This window comes from Coregonus clupeaformis, chromosome 24 (genome assembly GCF_020615455.1).
Source record: "Coregonus clupeaformis isolate EN_2021a chromosome 24, ASM2061545v1, whole genome shotgun sequence".
NCBI lineage: Eukaryota > Metazoa > Chordata > Actinopteri > Salmoniformes > Salmonidae > Coregonus > Coregonus clupeaformis.
In genome coordinates, this window is record NC_059215.1 from 42,318,382 (window position 1) to 42,336,448 (window position 18,067).

Below are 18,067 nucleotides of genomic sequence, written 5' to 3' on the forward strand. Positions count from 1 at the left end.
CATGACCCTGCTCTCTTAGGGTGTCTCAGGTGGAGTTGGGATATGCGTATAGCACAGTTGAACATGTGTGAAACAGGACAATTATAAGCACACACCAAATTCTTATTATACACATCTTTCTTCCTAAAACCAGGTTTCAGCTTACACCCAGCTACTGCAGGGTTTTTGAATTGTGCAGAAGTGTATGACATCACCCATTTCAGTCTGCCCTCCCGCCCATAAATACTGTAGCCGAAGCCAGGACACGTCTCTTCAGCTGTGTTTTCACCTCAGGTGGACTGTATCTGTACTGTATTTAGGGACAAGACCACACTCTGTGGCATTGGAGTACCAGATCAGCTCACACATCTGGATACAATATGGAGATTAGAACTACCTGTCTGCTCATGACACTGGTAAGGTTTGATGTTTGAGATCAATCTGCTGAATAGAGGGTCCATGGACTGATGGGCAGACACAGTGGCTTATCATGCTCAACCATTCATTTGGATACAGTTTGGAATGGGACTTTCTGTGTTCTTTCAGACCAGGATTTAAATAGCATATTTAAATCTAATTTATCATACTGATTAAGCAACCAGAGTTAAAGCATTTCTTGTTGAATATATAGTGCTTTAGATCTTTGGGTCTGGAAGGTGGGTAAAATCTGGAATCATCAAATTTTTTTGCAGTGTTTAGTACCTTAATAATTCATGTTATTTTCATCAAAACCTGAATTGCAATAACCAGTAGGTCAAGTCAATATACTGTATAAGGAAATGCACTTATATTGATGCTTCAAGGTATGTAATTATCTCATGACAATGTGTGAGGGAAGACCTAAACAACCAAGTAACAGGACCTCACAGGGTCTAATAACTAACACTAAGGCAACCAAAATACTTCATGCTATCATTTGCCTTCTCTCTCATGGTCAAAGTATAGTAAAGTGTACGTTGACACGTTTACATAATGAGAGAATCATGAGACCGGTCCCCTTTACAGGTGTGACCAGTAAGATGGCGATTAAGATTGTGGTGAGATGAGCTCAGCTAAGAGTCTTTATGTTCCCATGGCTTTCAGTCCCACAGACAGAGGGACTCACATTCAGCCCCATTCATTCTTATGTACACTTTAACCGTACATTATTGGGGCACTACTCACAATAGAGACAGGCTCACCTTTCAGGGGAATACCTTTTTTCTAACCAATGTATCTATTCTTGTCTGGTTTGCTCTGTAGTGTCTGGGGATTGTCAGTGTGTCCTGTGAAGAGTTACTGCATCGGCAGAAGAGAGTCTGGATCATAGACTCTTTTAAGATCGAGGAGGAGAGGCCCGGACCTTATCCTCATGTACTGGGGAATGTAAGTAAAGATCACAAACTCTTTTGTCGAGAGGGAAACACCTCCTTTTTCCATGTAATCACATATCACCCAAACACACCCACATGCCCGCACAAACATACATGGTCGGACAGGCGGGCGGACGGACAAGTGTGCACATGCACACAAACAAGGTCATGCACTGAATGGATGTTTTGTTTCAGATTAACGTAGAGAAGAATTTCCGTGTGGGTTTCCATCTACATGGCCAAGGTGTTGATCTGGACCCCAAAGGAATACTGTCCGTCAATACAAACACCGGAGAGATCTTAGTTCATGGAAAACTAAACTACGAGGATCACAATAAACTTAAGGTGGGAGAGAATGGCACTCATTACCCATAAAATTAAATAAATAAAAATAAAAAAAACATTTAAAAAACATTTCAGGATACATGTGACATATTTACAATTGGCCAAATATTTTATTTGAAAAAATTATAATTCTATACATTTTAAATACACTGAATTTTTTTTGTCTGAGACCAACTACCCGGACAGCTGATGAAACTGTGGGTTTGCACTACCGAATAATTTCTGCACAAACTGTCAGAAACTGTCTCAGGGAAGCTCATCTGAGTGCTCGTCGTCCTCACCAGGGTCTTGACCTGACTGCAATTCAGCGTCATAACCGACTTCAGTGGGCAAATGCTCGCCTTGAATGGCCACTGGCACACTGGAGAAGTGTGCTCTTCACGGATGAATCCCAGTTTCACCTGTACTGGGCAGATGGCAGACAGTGTGTGTATGGTGTCGTGTGGGCGAGCGGTTTGCTGATGTCAACGTTGTGAACAGAGTGCCCCATGGTAGCGGTGGGGTTATGGTATGGGCAGGCATAAGCTACAGGCAATGAACACAATTGCATTTTACCAATGGCAATTTGAATGCACAGAGATACCGTGACGTGATCCTGAGGCCCATTGTTGTGCCATTCATCCGCCACCATCACCTCATGTTTCAGCATGATAATGCACGGCCCCATGTCTGTACACGATTCCTGAAAGCTGAAAATGTCCCAGTTGTTCCATGGCCTGCATACTCATCAGACATGTCACCCATTGAGCATGTTTGGGATGCTCTGAATCGACGTGTACGACAGCGTGTTCCAGTTCCCACCAATATCTAGCAACTTCGCACAGCCATTGAAGAGGAGTGGGAAAACATTCAACAGGCCACAATCAACAGCCTGATAAACTCTATGCGAAGGAGATGTGTCACGCTGCATGAGGCAAATGGTGGTCACACCAGATACTGACTGGTTTTCTGATCCACGGCACAACTTTTTTTTTAAGGTACAGTGTCTGTGACCAACAGATGCATATCTGTAAGGGTTGGTGAGAGGTGTGACCCAGGTGTGGTGCAGGATAGACAGTAGGCAGTAGGCAGAGATGGTGAAACAAGGATCTTTACTGGTGGTCCCAAAACCAGGATACAAAATAACAGACTTGTCACGAAAAAATAAAGGAGGGGCAAATTGGTCTCCAAAAAGAGGCTGACAGCAAACATATGTAATACTAACTAAGACTGACAATAACAATGAAAGAGGGAGAACACTTCTCAAGTACCTGTACATACGTCTCGCGATCAGACACTGATTAGTACTGTTTGGCATCGAGAACTAGCAGAGAAAACAGAGCAAGGGAACACAGGGAAGTGAGGGCATAAATACACAGGTGAACAGGTAGACACAGGTGACACCAATAAGATAATGATTAGTCCAGACTGTGAGTGAGAAGGTGCCTAAGGTTGTCGGAGGATGACACCTAGTGGGTCGCTCCGGAACTGCGACCCCCTCCTGTAACACATATCTGTATTCCCAGAAATAGATTAGGGCCTAATGAATTTATTTCAATTGGCTGATTTCCTTATATGAACTGTAACTCAGTAAAATCTTTGAAATTGTTGCATGTTGCGTTTATATTTTTGTTCAGTGTACATTCCAACGTATATTACGGAATGTATTGGCCAGTTTTATTGCTTCTTTAATCAGCACAACAGTTTTCAGCTGTTCTAACATAATTGTAAAAGGGTTTTCTAATGATCAATTAGCCTTTTAAAATGATAAACTTGGATAAGCAAACACAACGTGCCATTGGAACACAGGACTGATGGTTGCTGATAATGGGCCTCTGTACGCCTATGTAGATATTCCATAAAAAATCAGCAGTTTCCAGCTACAATAGCCATTTACAACATTAACAATGTCTACACTAATCAATTTGATGTTATTTTAATGGACAAAATAATTGCGTTTCTTTCGTAAATAAGGACAATTCTAAATGACCCCAAACTTTTGATCGGTAGTGTATATATAAATGTATGTCAAATGTATATCACAATATATGTTAAATGCATTGGAACATTTATTTAATGTATTTCAAAATACATTCTTAGCGATATATTTTACATATATTCCAACATGCATTTAAATGTAGTTGTAAGAAATATATTTTTTTCTTCAAATGTGTAGCAATATATTTTTATTTCTTTTGCCAAATCATATTGTAACAAAATGGTGACTGTCTTCACAATTAAACTTTAGTAGGCTATTATAATTGCAGACCACAACATAACACATTAACAGGCATGACAATCCGGACTCATGGGAGGTCAAAAGGCATGAAGACAAAGCCACGCCCCCCAACCAGCCACACCTCCAAATCTATTAATAGGTTACCGCCACTACAATATATTTGTTCAAAATGACTACGAAATTATTACAAACATGATACATTATCGGTCATGTAGTGACTCCATATCTTTCATGTGCATATGACAAATAAACAAACAAACTTGACGAGAGCATTGCAACCAACGTCCAACTGGCAGAACTTAACATGTACTGGGTCTTTCTACGAAATGAGTGCCCTTTGCGTCCCTTTAATATGTTACATAGAAATACTGCAACAATATTGAATTTTATGTTATGTTAAATGAAGTGCCCTTTAATATATACCACATGAATAATTAAATAAATCATATTTTCAATACAAATAAAGACTTGCTAAAGTATAAAAATTCTGAATTTTGACATCCCTCTGCACACCCACTGTGACTTCTAGGAAGAATTTACCCCACTAACCTCCCAAAATACTAAACGTTTTCACCATCATTGTAAAGCCCTAGTTACTGTGTTGCTTTGACAAAGTTATTTCTGAAGATTATTTCATGTGATTAGTTTTATTTTTATTTTTATTTCACCTTTATTTAACCAGGTAAGCCAGTTGAGAACAAGTTCTCATTTACAACTACGACCTGGCCAAGATAAAGCAAAGCAGTGCGATAAAAACAACAACACAGAGTTACATATGGGGTAAAACAAAACAAAGTCAAACATACAACAGAAATAAGTATAAATACAGTGTGTGCAAATGTAGCAAGTTATGGAGGTAAGGCAATAAATAGGCTATAGTGCAAAATAATTACAATTAGTATTAACACTGGAATGATAGATGTGCAAGAGATGATGTGCAAATAGAGATACTGGGGTACAAATGAGCAAAATAAATAACAATATAGGGATGAGGTAGTTGGGCGGGCTAATTTCAGATGGGCTGTGTACAGGTATAGTGATCGGTAAGGTGCTCTGACAACTGATGCTTAAAGTTAGTGAGGGAGATAAGTGTCTCCAGCTTCAGAGATTTTTGCAATTTGTTCCAGTCATTGGCAGCAGAGAACTGGAAGGAATGGCGGCCAAAGGAGGTGTTGGCTTTGGGGATGACCAGTGAGATATACCTGCTGGAGCGCATACTACGGGTGGGTGTTGCTATGGTGACCAATGAGCGAAGATAAGGCGGGGATTTGCCTAGCAGTGATTTATAGATGGCCTGGAGCCAGTGGGTTTGGCGACAAATATGTAGTGAGGACCAGCCAATAAGAGCGTACAGGTCACAGTGGTGGGTAGTATATGGGGCTTTGGAGACAAAACGGATGGCACTGTGATAGACTACATCCAATTTGCTGAGTAGAGTGTTGGAGGCTATTTTGTAAATGACATCGCCGAAGTCAAGGATCGGTAGGATAGTCAGTTTTACGAGGGCATGTTTGGCAGCATGAGTGAAGGAGGCTTTGTTGCGAAATAGGAAACCGATTCTAGATTTAACTTTGGATTGGAGATTCTTAATGTGAGTCTGGAAGGAGAGTTTACAGTCTAACCAGACACCTAGGTATTTGTAGTTGTCCACATACTCTAGGTCAGACCCGTCGAGAGTAGTGATTCTAGTCGGGTGGGCGGGTGCAAGCAGCGTTCGGTTGAAGAGCATGCATTTACTAGTGTTTAAGAGCAGTTGGAGGCTACTGAAGGAGTGTTGTATGGCATTGAAGCTCGTTTGGAGGTTTGTTAACACTGTCCAATGAACGGCCAGATGTATACAAAATGGTGTCGTCTGCGTAGAGGTGGATCTGAGAATCACCACAGCAAGAGTGACATCATTGATACACAGAGAAAAGAGTCGGCCCAAGAATTGAACCCTGTGGCACCCCCATAGAGACTCCCATAGATCCAGACAACAGGCCCTCCGATTTGACACATTGAACTCTATCAGAGAAGTAGTTGGTGAACCAGGCGAGGCAGTCATTTGAGAAACCAAGGCTATTTAGTCTGCCAATAAGAATGCGGTGGTTGACAGAGTCGAAAGCCTTGGCCAGGTCAATGAAAACGGCTGCACAGTACTGTCTATTATCGATCGCGGTTATAATATCGTTTAGGACCTTGAGCGTGGCTGAAGTGCACCCATGACCAGCTCGGAAACCAGATTGCATAGCGGAGAAGGTACGGTGGGATTCGAAATGGTCGGTGATCTGTTTGTTAACTTGGCTTTCAAAACTTTTGAAAGGTAGGGCAGGATGGATATGGGTCTGTAACAGTTTGGATCTAGAGTGTCACCCGCTTTGAAGAGGGGGATGACCGCGGCAGCTTTCCAATCTCTGGGGATCTCAGACGTTACGAAAGAGAGGTTGAACAGGCTAGTAATAGGGGTTGCGACAATTTTGGCGGCTAGTTTTAGAAAGAAAGGGTCCAGATTGTCTAGCCCAGATGATTTGTAGGGGTCCAGATTTTGCAGCTCTTTCAGAACATCAGCTGTCTGGATTTGTGTGAAGGAGAAGCGGGGGGGCATGGGCAAGTTGCAGCGGAGGGTGCAGAGCTGGTGGCCGGGGTAGTGGTAGCCAGGTGGAAAGCATGGCCAGCCGTATCAAAATGCTTGTTGAAATTCTCGATTATTGTAGATTTATCGGTGGTGATAGTGTTTCCTAGCCTCAGTGCAGTGGGCAGCTGGGAGGAAGTGCTCTTATTTTCCATGGACTTTACAGTGTCCCAAAACGTTTTGGAGTTAGTGCTACAGGATGCAAATTTCTGTTTGAAAAAAGTTAGCCTTTGCTTTCCTAACTGCTTGTGTATATTGGTTCCTAACTTCCCTGAAAAGTTGCATATCGCGGGGGCTATTTGATGCTAATGCAGTACGCCACAGGATGTTTTTGTGCTGGTCAAGGGCAGTCAAGTCTGAGGAGAACCAGGGGCTATATCTGTTCTTAGTTCTGTATTTTTTGAATGGGGCATGTTTATTTAAGATTGAGAGGAAATTACTTTTAAAGAACAACCAGGCATCCTCTACTGACGGAATGAGATCTATATCCATCCAGGATACCTGGGCCAGGTCAATTAGGAAGGCCTGCTCGCTGAAGTGTTTTAGGGAGCGTTTGACAGTGATGAGGGGTGGTTGTTTGACCGCGGACCCGTTACGGACGCAGGCAATAAGGCAGTGATCTCTGAGATCCTGGTTGAAGACAGCGGAGGTGTATTTAGAGGGTAAGTTAGTCAGGATGATATCTATGAGGGTACCCATGTTTACGGATTTAGGGTTGTACCTGGTAGGTTCTTTGATAATTTGTGTGAGATTGAGGGCATCTAGTTTAGATTGTAGGATGGCCGGGGTGTTAAGCATATCCCAATTTAGGTCACCAAGCAGTACGAACTCTGAGGATAGATGGGGGGGCAATCAATTCACATATGGTGTCCAGGGCACAGCTGGGGGCTGAGGAGGGTCTGTAGCAAGCGGCAACAGTGAGAGATTTATTTCTGGAAAGGTGGATTTTTAGAAGTAGAAGCTCAAACTGTTTGGGCACAGACCTGGATAGTATGATAGAGCTCTGCAGGCTATCTCTACAGTAGATTGCAACTCCACCCCCTTTGGCAGTTCTATCTATACGGAAAATGTTATAGTTGGGGATGGAAATTTCAGAATTTTTGGTGGCCTTCCTAAGCCAGGATTCAGACACTGCTAGAACATCAGGGTTGGCGGAGTGTGCTAACGCAGTGAATAACTCAAACTTAAGAAGGAGGCTTCTGATATTTACGTGCAGAAAACCAAAGCTTTTACGGTTACAGAAGTCAACAAATGATAGCTCCTGGGGAGTAGGAGTGATACTGGGGGCTGCAGGGCCTGGGTTAGCCTCTACATCACCAGAGGAACAGAGGAGGACTAGAATAAGGATACGACTAAAGGCTTTAAGAACTGGTCTTCTAGTGCGTTGGGTACATAGAATAAAGGGGGCAGTTCTCCGGGCGTTGTAGAAAAGATTCAGGGCATTATGTACAGAAAAGGATATGGAAGGATATGAGTACAGTGGAGGTAAACCTATGCGTTGGGTAACAATGAAAGAGATAGCATCACTGGAGGCACCGATTGAGCCGGTCTCGGCGTGTATGTGGGGTGGAAGAAAGGAACTATTTGAGGCAGTTTGAAAGGGACTAGGGGTTCTACAGTGAAATTGTATAATAAGAACTAACCCAAACAGCAATAGGCAAGGCATATTGACAAGGGAGAGAGGCATAAAGCAATCACAGGTGTTATTAGAGAGAGCTAAGACAACAACTGGTAATAGCGATAAAGTTTGGGCTGAGGCTAAACAGAATAAACAGGGTACCGTGTAAAGGAACAGTCCAGCAGGCATCAGCTGTGCAGCTGAGTGATCATAAGGTCCAGTGAACAGCAATATGTGAGTCCGAGAGCAGTTCAAATTGGTGCTTCAGCACAGCTAGCAGGGAGCACAGTTGTAGTTTGCGTGTGCTAGCGGGCCGGGGCTAGCAGATGGATCTTCGTGGTCGTCGCAACGGGAAGCCTGTTGAAACCACATTAGACGATTTCGTCGGCAAACCAGTCATGTTGGATCGGCGGGGCTCAGTGTCAACACTAGGAGGTCCCGTCCAGTTGACAGAGAGGTAGATAGCCGGGAGATGGGCCTGAGGCTAGCTCAAGGCTAACTGGTGCTTGCTATAGGGCAATGGTAATTAGCCAACAACAGGTTGCAGCTAGCTAGCTGGTTGCGATGATCCGGCGCTAGGGTCCAGTGATTCCGGCAGAAAGTCCGATAAGCTCTGGGTCGATAGCACGCTGTGCAGACTGGCCGACGAATTGTCCAGGCTAGAGCTAGAGCTGGCTGGTGGATAGTGTAGGCCACGGACAATGGTGAAGACGCTAACGGTGACTAATAGCAAGTAGCCATTCAGTTGCAGCTACACTAGTTTCAGCTTAAGGTTCTTGATGAAAGTTATAAAGAAATAATAGAATCCTTTCCACGTTGGGTGAGGCGGGTTGCAGGAAAGTATATTTATTTAAAGAATGAAAAGTAAAAATTGAGAAATATATACAAAATAGACCAAAAAAACAAGAAACGGGATATTTACACTAGGACAATGAATAAAACCGCGACCGCACTGCTACGCCATCTTGGAAGCATTAGTGATTAGTTTACATCTGTCCTTCATTTTAAGGTCAACCTGTTACGTGAACTGATCTATCATTTTAATATGGTGAAACTATTAGTTTTTAAATATGTATTTCAAAAGAGACATTGAACATCTAACAGTCAAACCATAGTGTAAAAGCAGGTGAGCTTATTTTTTTTGGCCATTTTCTGGTGCTTTGTAGTGAAAAACTGACCGGGTCGAACATAACACGTCAAACCTCTAACCCATAGACAGGCTAAAAATGTTTTAACAATTGAATTTTCCATTCAATTGCCCCTCCCTGTTGCACACAACAAGTTTCCATTCCCCCTATCACAAGGTGATTCATGGGTGATTTAAATAGTAAATACCAGTTGGAGGGCCGTTCAAGTAGATTTTTCCCACTTGGTTACGAACACACCACACCACAACACCGCTAACAATCCACTGTACAGCTGTATAATAAATTAGCTTTTATTGTTTAAAGAAATTAGGAAAGAGATTGGTGTGTTTTTTCACTATATATAGTCATGACATGGGGTTGTTCTTTCCCCACATAGACAAGAGGAACATCTACGTATGTGAGAATGCTGTTCATTGACTACAGCTCAGCATTCAAAATCTTAGTGCCATCCAAGCTCATCACTAAGCTAAGGACCCTGGGACTAAACACCTCCCTCTACAACTGTATCCTGGACTTCCTGACAGGCCACTCCCAGGTGGTGAGGGTAGGCAACAACACATCTGGCATGCTGAACCTCAACATGGGGGCCCCTCAGGGGTGCGTGCTTAGTCCCCTCCTGTACACCCTGGTCACTGACGACTGCATGGCTGCACTCGACTCCAATAGTTTGCCGACGACACAAAGGTGGTAGGCCTGATCACCGACAACAATGAAAGCCTATAGGGAGGAGGTCAGAGACCTGGCAGTGTGGTACCAGGACAACAACGTCTCCCTCAACGTCTGTAAGACAAAGGAGCTGATCGTAGACTTCAGGAAACTGAGGGCCGAGCACGCCCCCATTCAAATCGACGGGGCTGTAGTGGAGCGGGTCCTCGATGTCCACATCACTAAGGATCTATCATGGTCCACACACGCCAACACAGTCGTGAATAGGACACTACAATGCCTCTTCCCCCTCAGCAGGCTGAAAGATTTGGCTCGGGCCCTCAGATCCTCAAAAATTCTACAGCTGCTTCATTGAGAGCATCTTAACTGACTGCATCACTGCTTGGTATGGCAACTGCTTGGCATACGACTGCAAGGCGATACAGAGGGTAGTGTGTACAGCCCAGTAGATCACTGGGGCCGAGCTCACTGCCATCCAGGACCTCTGATACCGCCTGGTAGAGAGGTCCTGGATGGCAGGGAGCTCGGCCTTAAAAAGACTCCAGCCACCCACGTCATAGACTGTTTTCTCTACTACCGCACAGCAAGTGGTACCGATGCACCAAGTCTGAAACCAACAGGACCCTGAACTGCTTCTACCCCCCAAGCCATAAGACAGCTAAATAGTTAGTTAAATATTTAATCAAATAGCTACCTGGACTATCAGCATTAACCCTTTTTACACTCACTTTTTTGACACATCACATACAATGCTGCTACTGTTTACAATCTGTCACTTTATTCCTGGTACTCCGTGAATATAACCAAGTTAAAGGCGTTGCATGGCCAATCCGACATCTGCATTGGCCATGCAGCATTTACGGTGATAAGGCCTCTGCAGAAGTCAGGGCATTCATACTTCTTGCGCTTCGTGGAGCAGCGCAGCGCTGTTGTGATGGAAGTTGTCAAGGAAGTGAGTTTGTGTTCATACAGGACCTCCCGCCCCCACCTACCATCAACCAATCATGTCAATACGAAGCTATACGGAGCCCTCCGCATTGTTAAAACATTTGGGAGGTACACAGTGATGCGGTACGCAGCTAAACTTGGCCTATGCATGCCTCCGGAGGCTCCGCAGTTGCGTCACACCCTCCATACGGAACTTCAGACCACATTTTCGGATGAAACATAAATGGCTCTTATCGTTACTCATTGTGTATTTATCATTACTTTTATTATTCCATGTTTTACTTTTAGTTTTTATTAAATGTGTTGCTTGATTGTTTGATAGTTTGCTTGATTGGTTGATGTATTGATTGGTTGGTTGGTTGGTTGATTGATTGGTGAATTGATTCACATCTTCCTTATCACATGGGACTACAGCTGACATTTGAGGCCAGAGATGCAACCAATAATGTAGTGGACACCCGACTGGGAGTAGAGATTGAGATTCTAGACATCAATGACAACCCACCTGTTTTCGAGAACAACCTCCACATCATCAACCTGAATGAGTCTGCTTCACAAGGTAATATGCTTTATTTGTTTGTATCTTTCTTTATTTTATTCTTACTGTCTTGCTTTCTTACTTTTATTTATTGCAGATCAAGAAAAACCACACGGTGGGTTCACTCAGAATGTTTATGATGTGTTGTTAAAGTAACTGTCAAGTGTTTCCAAATTTCTATAATAGTTATAATAATTATTTATAATATGAGTGAAATAGTTTTCCTTCCAAAAATGTTTAATTAAGTATGTTAAAAAACAGCTGTTCTGTGTTGGAATGGTGTGGGCACACCCCAACAACAGAATGGTGTGGGCGTGTACCGGTCATTAAATATATTAATGTGAGTGATTGGCCAGCTAATCCTCCTCAGGAGGATGACATCATCCTCTATAAGGAAATAGCAAGCATTTTTGAAGCGGTCTGTTTTTAGATGGTTTTTTAAAAAGTGTTTCTTTCTACAATTTATGCTTTGGCCACAAATATGAGTATAGAATGAGTCAACAACATTATTTGGGTATGAGTTAACAGAATATACACTTTTAAAAGTGAGATTTTCAATGGACAGTTACTTTAAAATCGACACAAATTGCAGACATTGACAACAGATTTTGCTGTGAAACACACAGAGTAAACATTTTGAGTGAACCTGCGGTGTGGTTGTCCTTTATCTATGATTGGTTGAATTGGGGCCTCTGAAACCATAACTCTCTGTTTCCTCTCAAATCAGGATATTTCCTGGCAACTGTTAATGCAAAAGATAAAGATAAAAAGAACACAAACAATGGCACCTTTGACCTGAAGATTGTCTCCATCACCCCTACACCCCCAGACGACCTGGAATTTTTCCTTCAGCAAACTGGTGAAACTGAAGGCATCAAATTCAAAGGGTGTCTGGACCATGAGGTAAGAGGGGCCTCTACTTATGTCTATAATCTTTCTTTCATGAACTGTTAACTATATTGTGACTGTTTCAATCATCCACTTCAGAAATCAGAGAAATACACCATCCTGGTGGAGGCTAAAGACCGTGGAGAAGTGGTTCAGCTCTCCAGCACCTGTACAACCATCATCAATATAAATGATGGAAACAACCATCTGCCTGTCTTCACTGGGCAAACGGTGGGCAACATAATTCTATCCTCTTCTCTTTATCACAAGATGTGGTGGAGGTATTTGTTCAAATATACTAATGAATCTCCGGAACCACAACTATATCCCTCTTATAATGTCCATCCTCCTGGGATATTATGTTATTTCAGGGTGCAGGAAGCATCAAGGAGAGAGACAGCGGTGATGTACCAGTTCTTCGGCTCCAGGTTTCAGACCAAGATACCAAAGGTACTGAAGCCTGGAAGGCCAAATACACTATCCACGGAGACAAGGACCAGAACTTCAGAATCACCACTGACCCAGAGACCAACGAAGGAGTCTTGTTTGTTCAAAAGGTCTGTTACCTTTCAAATAAGTCAATGCTACCTAAATAAGATAATGTATGTCATGTGAGACTTTCTAATTTTCTGCCAATTACTTTCTAAAGTTGTTCTATTAATCATATTTTTGTTGTTGTTGCAATCAAATTAATAGCAGACCTGTAGTAGTAGCTGATGAACTGGGCTTGTAGATGTGGTTGCAATAATCATATCCCTGTATTCATTTGTTTGACTAAACACTAAATCATCCTTCCGTAACCCACGTTCTCCCTCTGTCTCCTGGTAGCCTCTGGACTACGAAGACGGCTCTCTGAGGAACCTGTCAGTCAGTGTAGAGAACGAGGCACCCTACTTCTCTTGTAAGGTCAAAGGTCGTTCTGCCACGGGCCTGTGGGATGTGGTCACCACAAGGGGGGTATCTTTGACAGGCCTCACGCCACCCCTGCTTCCCACCCGCCAGGTGACGGTCACGGTGGAGGATGTCAACGACCCGCCCATCTTCACCCCTGCCATCAAAAACGTGACGGTGGAGGAGAATGTGGAGGTGGGCTGGTACCTGGAAACGTTCACTGCCATCGATCTGGACAGGAAGCATGCCAACACCTTCACGTAAGACTGGGGATGCATTTAACCCGCCCTTCAGTGGGACTTCTGTTCTATAGCATCTCCTACAGTTTTGCAGCACCTCCTTTTGTTCATCATGCTAGACTGGGAATTTAGCCAGTTCTCCATGACAATGTTCTTACAGTTTATTACCAGTTTATAACTATAATTAATTTGACCTCAGCAAGAACCACAGATCATTCTTGATTTTTATAAAAATTAAACTTAAAGTGTCATACTTCGATCCTATGTTGTGATGATGAATACAACTTTGTTTGCTAGACCTGTAGCCGAAAATACAGCTTACAGGCCCAAACCATGTCTTGTAGGTACGTGAAAGGAAAGGACCCTTGTGACTGTGTGGCAATAGACCCAAAGACTGGCAAAATAACCACAACCAAGATCTTAGACCGAGAGTCACCTTACGTTAAGGACAATGTCTATCAAGTGACACTGTTTGCCATTGATGATGGTAAGAACTATAAAAAGTACTATTCCAATACAGTAAATTAAACCAATATCAGTGAAATAACAATGTATCTGCATATCATTCACAGTACCACCAGTATGTGTCAGTTGAGAGTTTCTCTGATTGACAGGCCAGCCTCCCATGACTGGAACTGGAACGCTCAACATCCACCTAAAGGACCAGAATGACAACCTTCCAGAGCTTGAGATGGCCACCATGGACATGTGTCTCTCAGATGAGCCCTCCGAGGTCAACATCACAGCCTACGACCTGGATGGAGACCCCTACAGCGGACCCTTCTACTTCCAGCTCCAAGGGAATGATGTCAAGGGCAAGTGGAGGATTGACCCTAACAATGGTGAGGCTTTCCTCCTCATAAATGTCTCGTACACACTATCTGGCCTCTCATTCCTAATACATTATTCCATATGGGCTCTTTGACCCTCTACATACCCACTATTGTACCCACGTTCAAGTGCTCGGAACCTCAGAGTTAAAATCAATGTAAGTTATTTGCATAGAGCTTCCTATTGGTTGATTCTGATACTTCCCAAGTGGGAAACTCAGGATCATCTTTCTACAACGAGTTAGCAAGGTGGACATTTCAGAGTTTCCTAGTTCCGACTAGCACGTGAACGCGGCATAAGTCTCTCAATAGTATAGGCCTATACTTCATGCAGTCATCAACTAGCTAAACGAATGCTATTATCTCTCTTTCTCACTACACATCCCTCCAGGCTACACAGTGAACCTGGTGAAGGAGAACACAGTGTACGCAGGTCACCACGAGCTGCTGCTGAAGGTGTTTGACCTGCAGGGTCAGGGTGCCCTCCACAACCTGTCCGTCACTGTGTGTGACTGCTCAGGCGTGGCCAACTGCCGCATGCGCAGGGCCACTGGATCCAAGATTGGAGAGAGTGCTGTAGGGATTGTCATCGCTGCCATGCTGCTACTACTAGGTAGACCATAGTCTTTTGAGTCTTGTGTTTGGGTGAAAATACAAACTGGCCTACATCGCCACCTAGTGTTGATTTGGCATACTGGCTCCCACTAAATACTTACAGTAGAACTTCACAGAAGAGCACAGCACAGGTTAGTTTGAAGGAAGATTTGTATCTAATCAAAACGTGTGTGTGTCCCTCCTAGGTTTTCTACTGTTGGCCCTCCTGATGACCTGTAAGAGAGAACTGAAGCTGATCCCTATAGAAGTCTCTGGAGAACATCTGATCAAATCTAACATTGAGATTCCAGGAACTGATTGCAAGGTAACCACAGACAACATTACTATCACTACAATCACATGTTCTTCTCTGGACATTGCTTTTTTCCATCATACAATATGCTGTTTTTGATCCTAGGTGCCTATGGCTACCATAGTCCAAGTGGACAGTCAGATGGAAACAAAAGCTGCTTTTCAAACAGTCAAGACGATGTCGGTTAGGAAACATGCAATATTCAATCACCGTTATTCTTTTGGTTCATTCTGGGCATATTTGAAAACTGTTTATCCATGACAAGTATATATTTTCCCAGGCTGTACAAAAGTCAGCCAGTATGCGAGCACCGGTACGTTCAGGATATTCCCAGTATTCCTCCTCCTACCAAGAGCAACAACATGGACAGTTTCAACGAGGAACCTCTCTGCGCAAGGTAGGCTATAGAAATCAAATAAATCTACTACCTTTATCAATTTTTGACCTGTCAATTAAATTCTCAGTGGCAACATTTAACATTTTGTTTCAGAGTGCGCCCACAAAATTACGCTCCAATGGCTATTGTGGACAGGTATTTCAAAATCGAATATTTCAATTTAACTTATGCAAACAATTTTTTCTGAGACTTTCACTTGACAAATGTTGCATTGTGTTGGTTGTATGTGTGTGTATGTGTGTTCTGTGTAGTGATATTATGTTTCTGATCACTCAGGAGTCAATGGTGAGCAGATCAATGAAGACAAGAATAAGATACTCCTCATTGGAAGAAGATCATTATCTCAACAAATCCGGGCACTTGATGACTCTAATGAATCAGGTAACAATGTGCAGGAGTCACAAACAATCATGGCTGTAATCAATGAAAAAACATTCTAATTGTGATTTTTTGTATGTACTAGTTGAACTGTTTGATTCATTGTCGATTAACCTTATTGTGACTACCACTCTCCTCCATTCACTTCAATCTCTCCCTCCCACCCTCCTTCCATCCATCCCCCCACCTTCTCCAGAGGATGTACACCCTGCAGGTTCCAGGAGAGGAGCTAGGGGACTATGCCCCGCACCCCTATGCTGAAGAGGGGGACCTAGAGACAGACCTCCAGCTGGATGCTATCTCCATCCCTGAGACCCCCTTCGACCAGGACACGCTCCTCTACCTGGGCCCCAGGTTCAACACCCTGGCCTCCATCTGCAACACCCCAGACCTCAGCGCATCCTAAGCCCATCTCGCCCTCACCCTCTGGGGCAAGAGGGTCTGCCAGGACTGGCTAGTTAGCATAGGCATAACAGGCTAGGTCACCGATCGCGTTCCTGGATTATAAACTGGACTGGATCACTCATTCTTCAAATGAGGTAGAACAGCAAACTTGCTCTTGCAAAATCTGGATAAGAACAAGCAGTGTCATTTTTTACAAAAACCATCAAACGCACACAGGACTATGAAGATCAATGATCAATCAATACAAAGACCAAGATGGAACTCAGTGCTGAAAGGAGAACAATGAAATCTACCAATGGACAACTGTGCTGTTGGGAGCCTGGTTGTACATATCAGGCTACAGTCTGATCTACAGTACACTGGCCAGTGGCCACTCTTGCAGCATTGACCAGCCACCACAAACCAACACAGGATTTCTGCACTGAGAACACACATAGAGAGAGACATGTAGTGGAAAATACTTGCATGTCACTGACTTGCTCTGTGCTTTTATGAATGTGATGGCTGCAGTGAAGTGCTATGACAGTGAACATACCACACCATTTCTTACCACTTTATTCTTCACAAAATAAATTGAGTCAGAATGGTCTAATATTGTTTCCTATGATGGTTATGATGATGATTATCAAACCAAATGTTATTTATCACATGCTTCATAAACAACAGGTGTAGACTAACTTACTTATGGGCCCTTCCCAACAATGCAGAGAAAAATATAAATAGTAGAAAAAATTAGAAAGAAAAAGCATAAAAACAATAACACAAGGAATAAATAGAACAATAATAACACAAGGAATAAATACACAAGTAACGACAACTTGGCCATATACACGGGTTATCAGTACAGAGTAGATGTGCAAGGGTACGAAGTAATTGAGGAAGATAAGTACATACAGGTAGGGATAAAGTGACTAGGAAACAGGATAGATAATAAACAGTAACTAACAGCTGCGTATGTGGTGAGTCAAAAGAGATTAGCGCAATAAAGTTAAATGCAGCTATTCCGGGTAGCTATAGATTAACTATTTAACTAACTATTTAGAAGTCTTATAGCTTGGGGGTAGAAGCTGTTCAGGGTCCTGTTGGTTCCAGACTTGATGCATCGGTAATGCTTGCAGTGCGGTAGCAGAGAGAACAGTCTATGACTTCGGTGGCTGGAGTCTTTGACAGTTTTTAGGGTCTTCCTCTGACACCACCTGGTATAGAGCTCATGGATGGCAGGGATCTCAGCCCCAGTGATGTACTGGTCCGTACGCACTACCCCCTGTAGCACCTTGTGGTCGGATGCCAAACAGTTGCCATACCAAGTGGTGATACACCCCGTCTCAATGGTGCAGCTGTATACATTTTTGAGGATCTGAGGGCCTATGCCATGCCAAATATTTTCAGTCTCCTGAGGGGGTAGAGGTGTTGTCGTGCCCTCTTCACGGCTATGTTGATGTGTGTGGACCATGATAGTTCCTTAGTGGTGTGGACACAGAGGAACTTGAAGCTGTCAACCTGTTCCAAAACAGCCCCATCGATGTACATGGGGGCATGCTCGGATTACCAGTGAAAGCTTGGGTTGAAAGTTTTGCGCTGAAGTCTGATTTACAGTTGAAGTTGGAAGTTTACATACAGTACACTTAGGTTGGAGTCATTAAAACTTGTTTTTCAACCACTATAGTTTTGGCAAGTCGGTTAGGACATCTACTTTGTGCATGACACAA

The 18,067-nt window shown here is 43.2% G+C and overlaps 1 protein-coding gene across 1 annotated transcript; it reads left to right on the plus strand.

Annotated features, from left to right (window-relative positions):
• Positions 1 to 274: 274 nt before the first annotated feature.
• Positions 275 to 17,075, plus strand: LOC121538551 (cadherin-13). The gene is made up of 17 exons (XM_041846678.1): positions 275 to 395; positions 1,222 to 1,344; positions 1,527 to 1,676; positions 11,300 to 11,444; positions 12,151 to 12,326; positions 12,411 to 12,542; positions 12,683 to 12,868; positions 13,140 to 13,462; positions 13,786 to 13,928; positions 14,056 to 14,283; positions 14,663 to 14,884; positions 15,072 to 15,190; positions 15,284 to 15,361; positions 15,459 to 15,575; positions 15,669 to 15,710; positions 15,852 to 15,956; positions 16,150 to 17,075. The coding sequence occupies exons 1-17, from the start codon at positions 360 to 362 to the stop codon at positions 16,357 to 16,359; spliced, it is 2,535 nt and encodes an 844-aa protein (XP_041702612.1). The 5' UTR covers positions 275 to 359; the 3' UTR covers positions 16,360 to 17,075.
• The last annotated feature ends 992 nt before the right edge of the window (positions 17,076 to 18,067 follow it).

Excerpts from the sequence above, each read along its gene's own strand:
- LOC121538551 (XM_041846678.1), top strand. The coding sequence starts at position 360 with ATGGAGATTAGAACTACCTGTCTGCTCATGACACTG. Across the intron at positions 1,345-1,526 it reads ATCCTCATGTACTGGGGAAT|ATTAACGTAGAGAAGAATTT; the intron begins GTAAGTAAAGAT and ends GTTTTGTTTCAG. Across the intron at positions 14,885-15,071 it reads TGCCATGCTGCTACTACTAG|GTTTTCTACTGTTGGCCCTC; the intron begins GTAGACCATAGT and ends TGTCCCTCCTAG.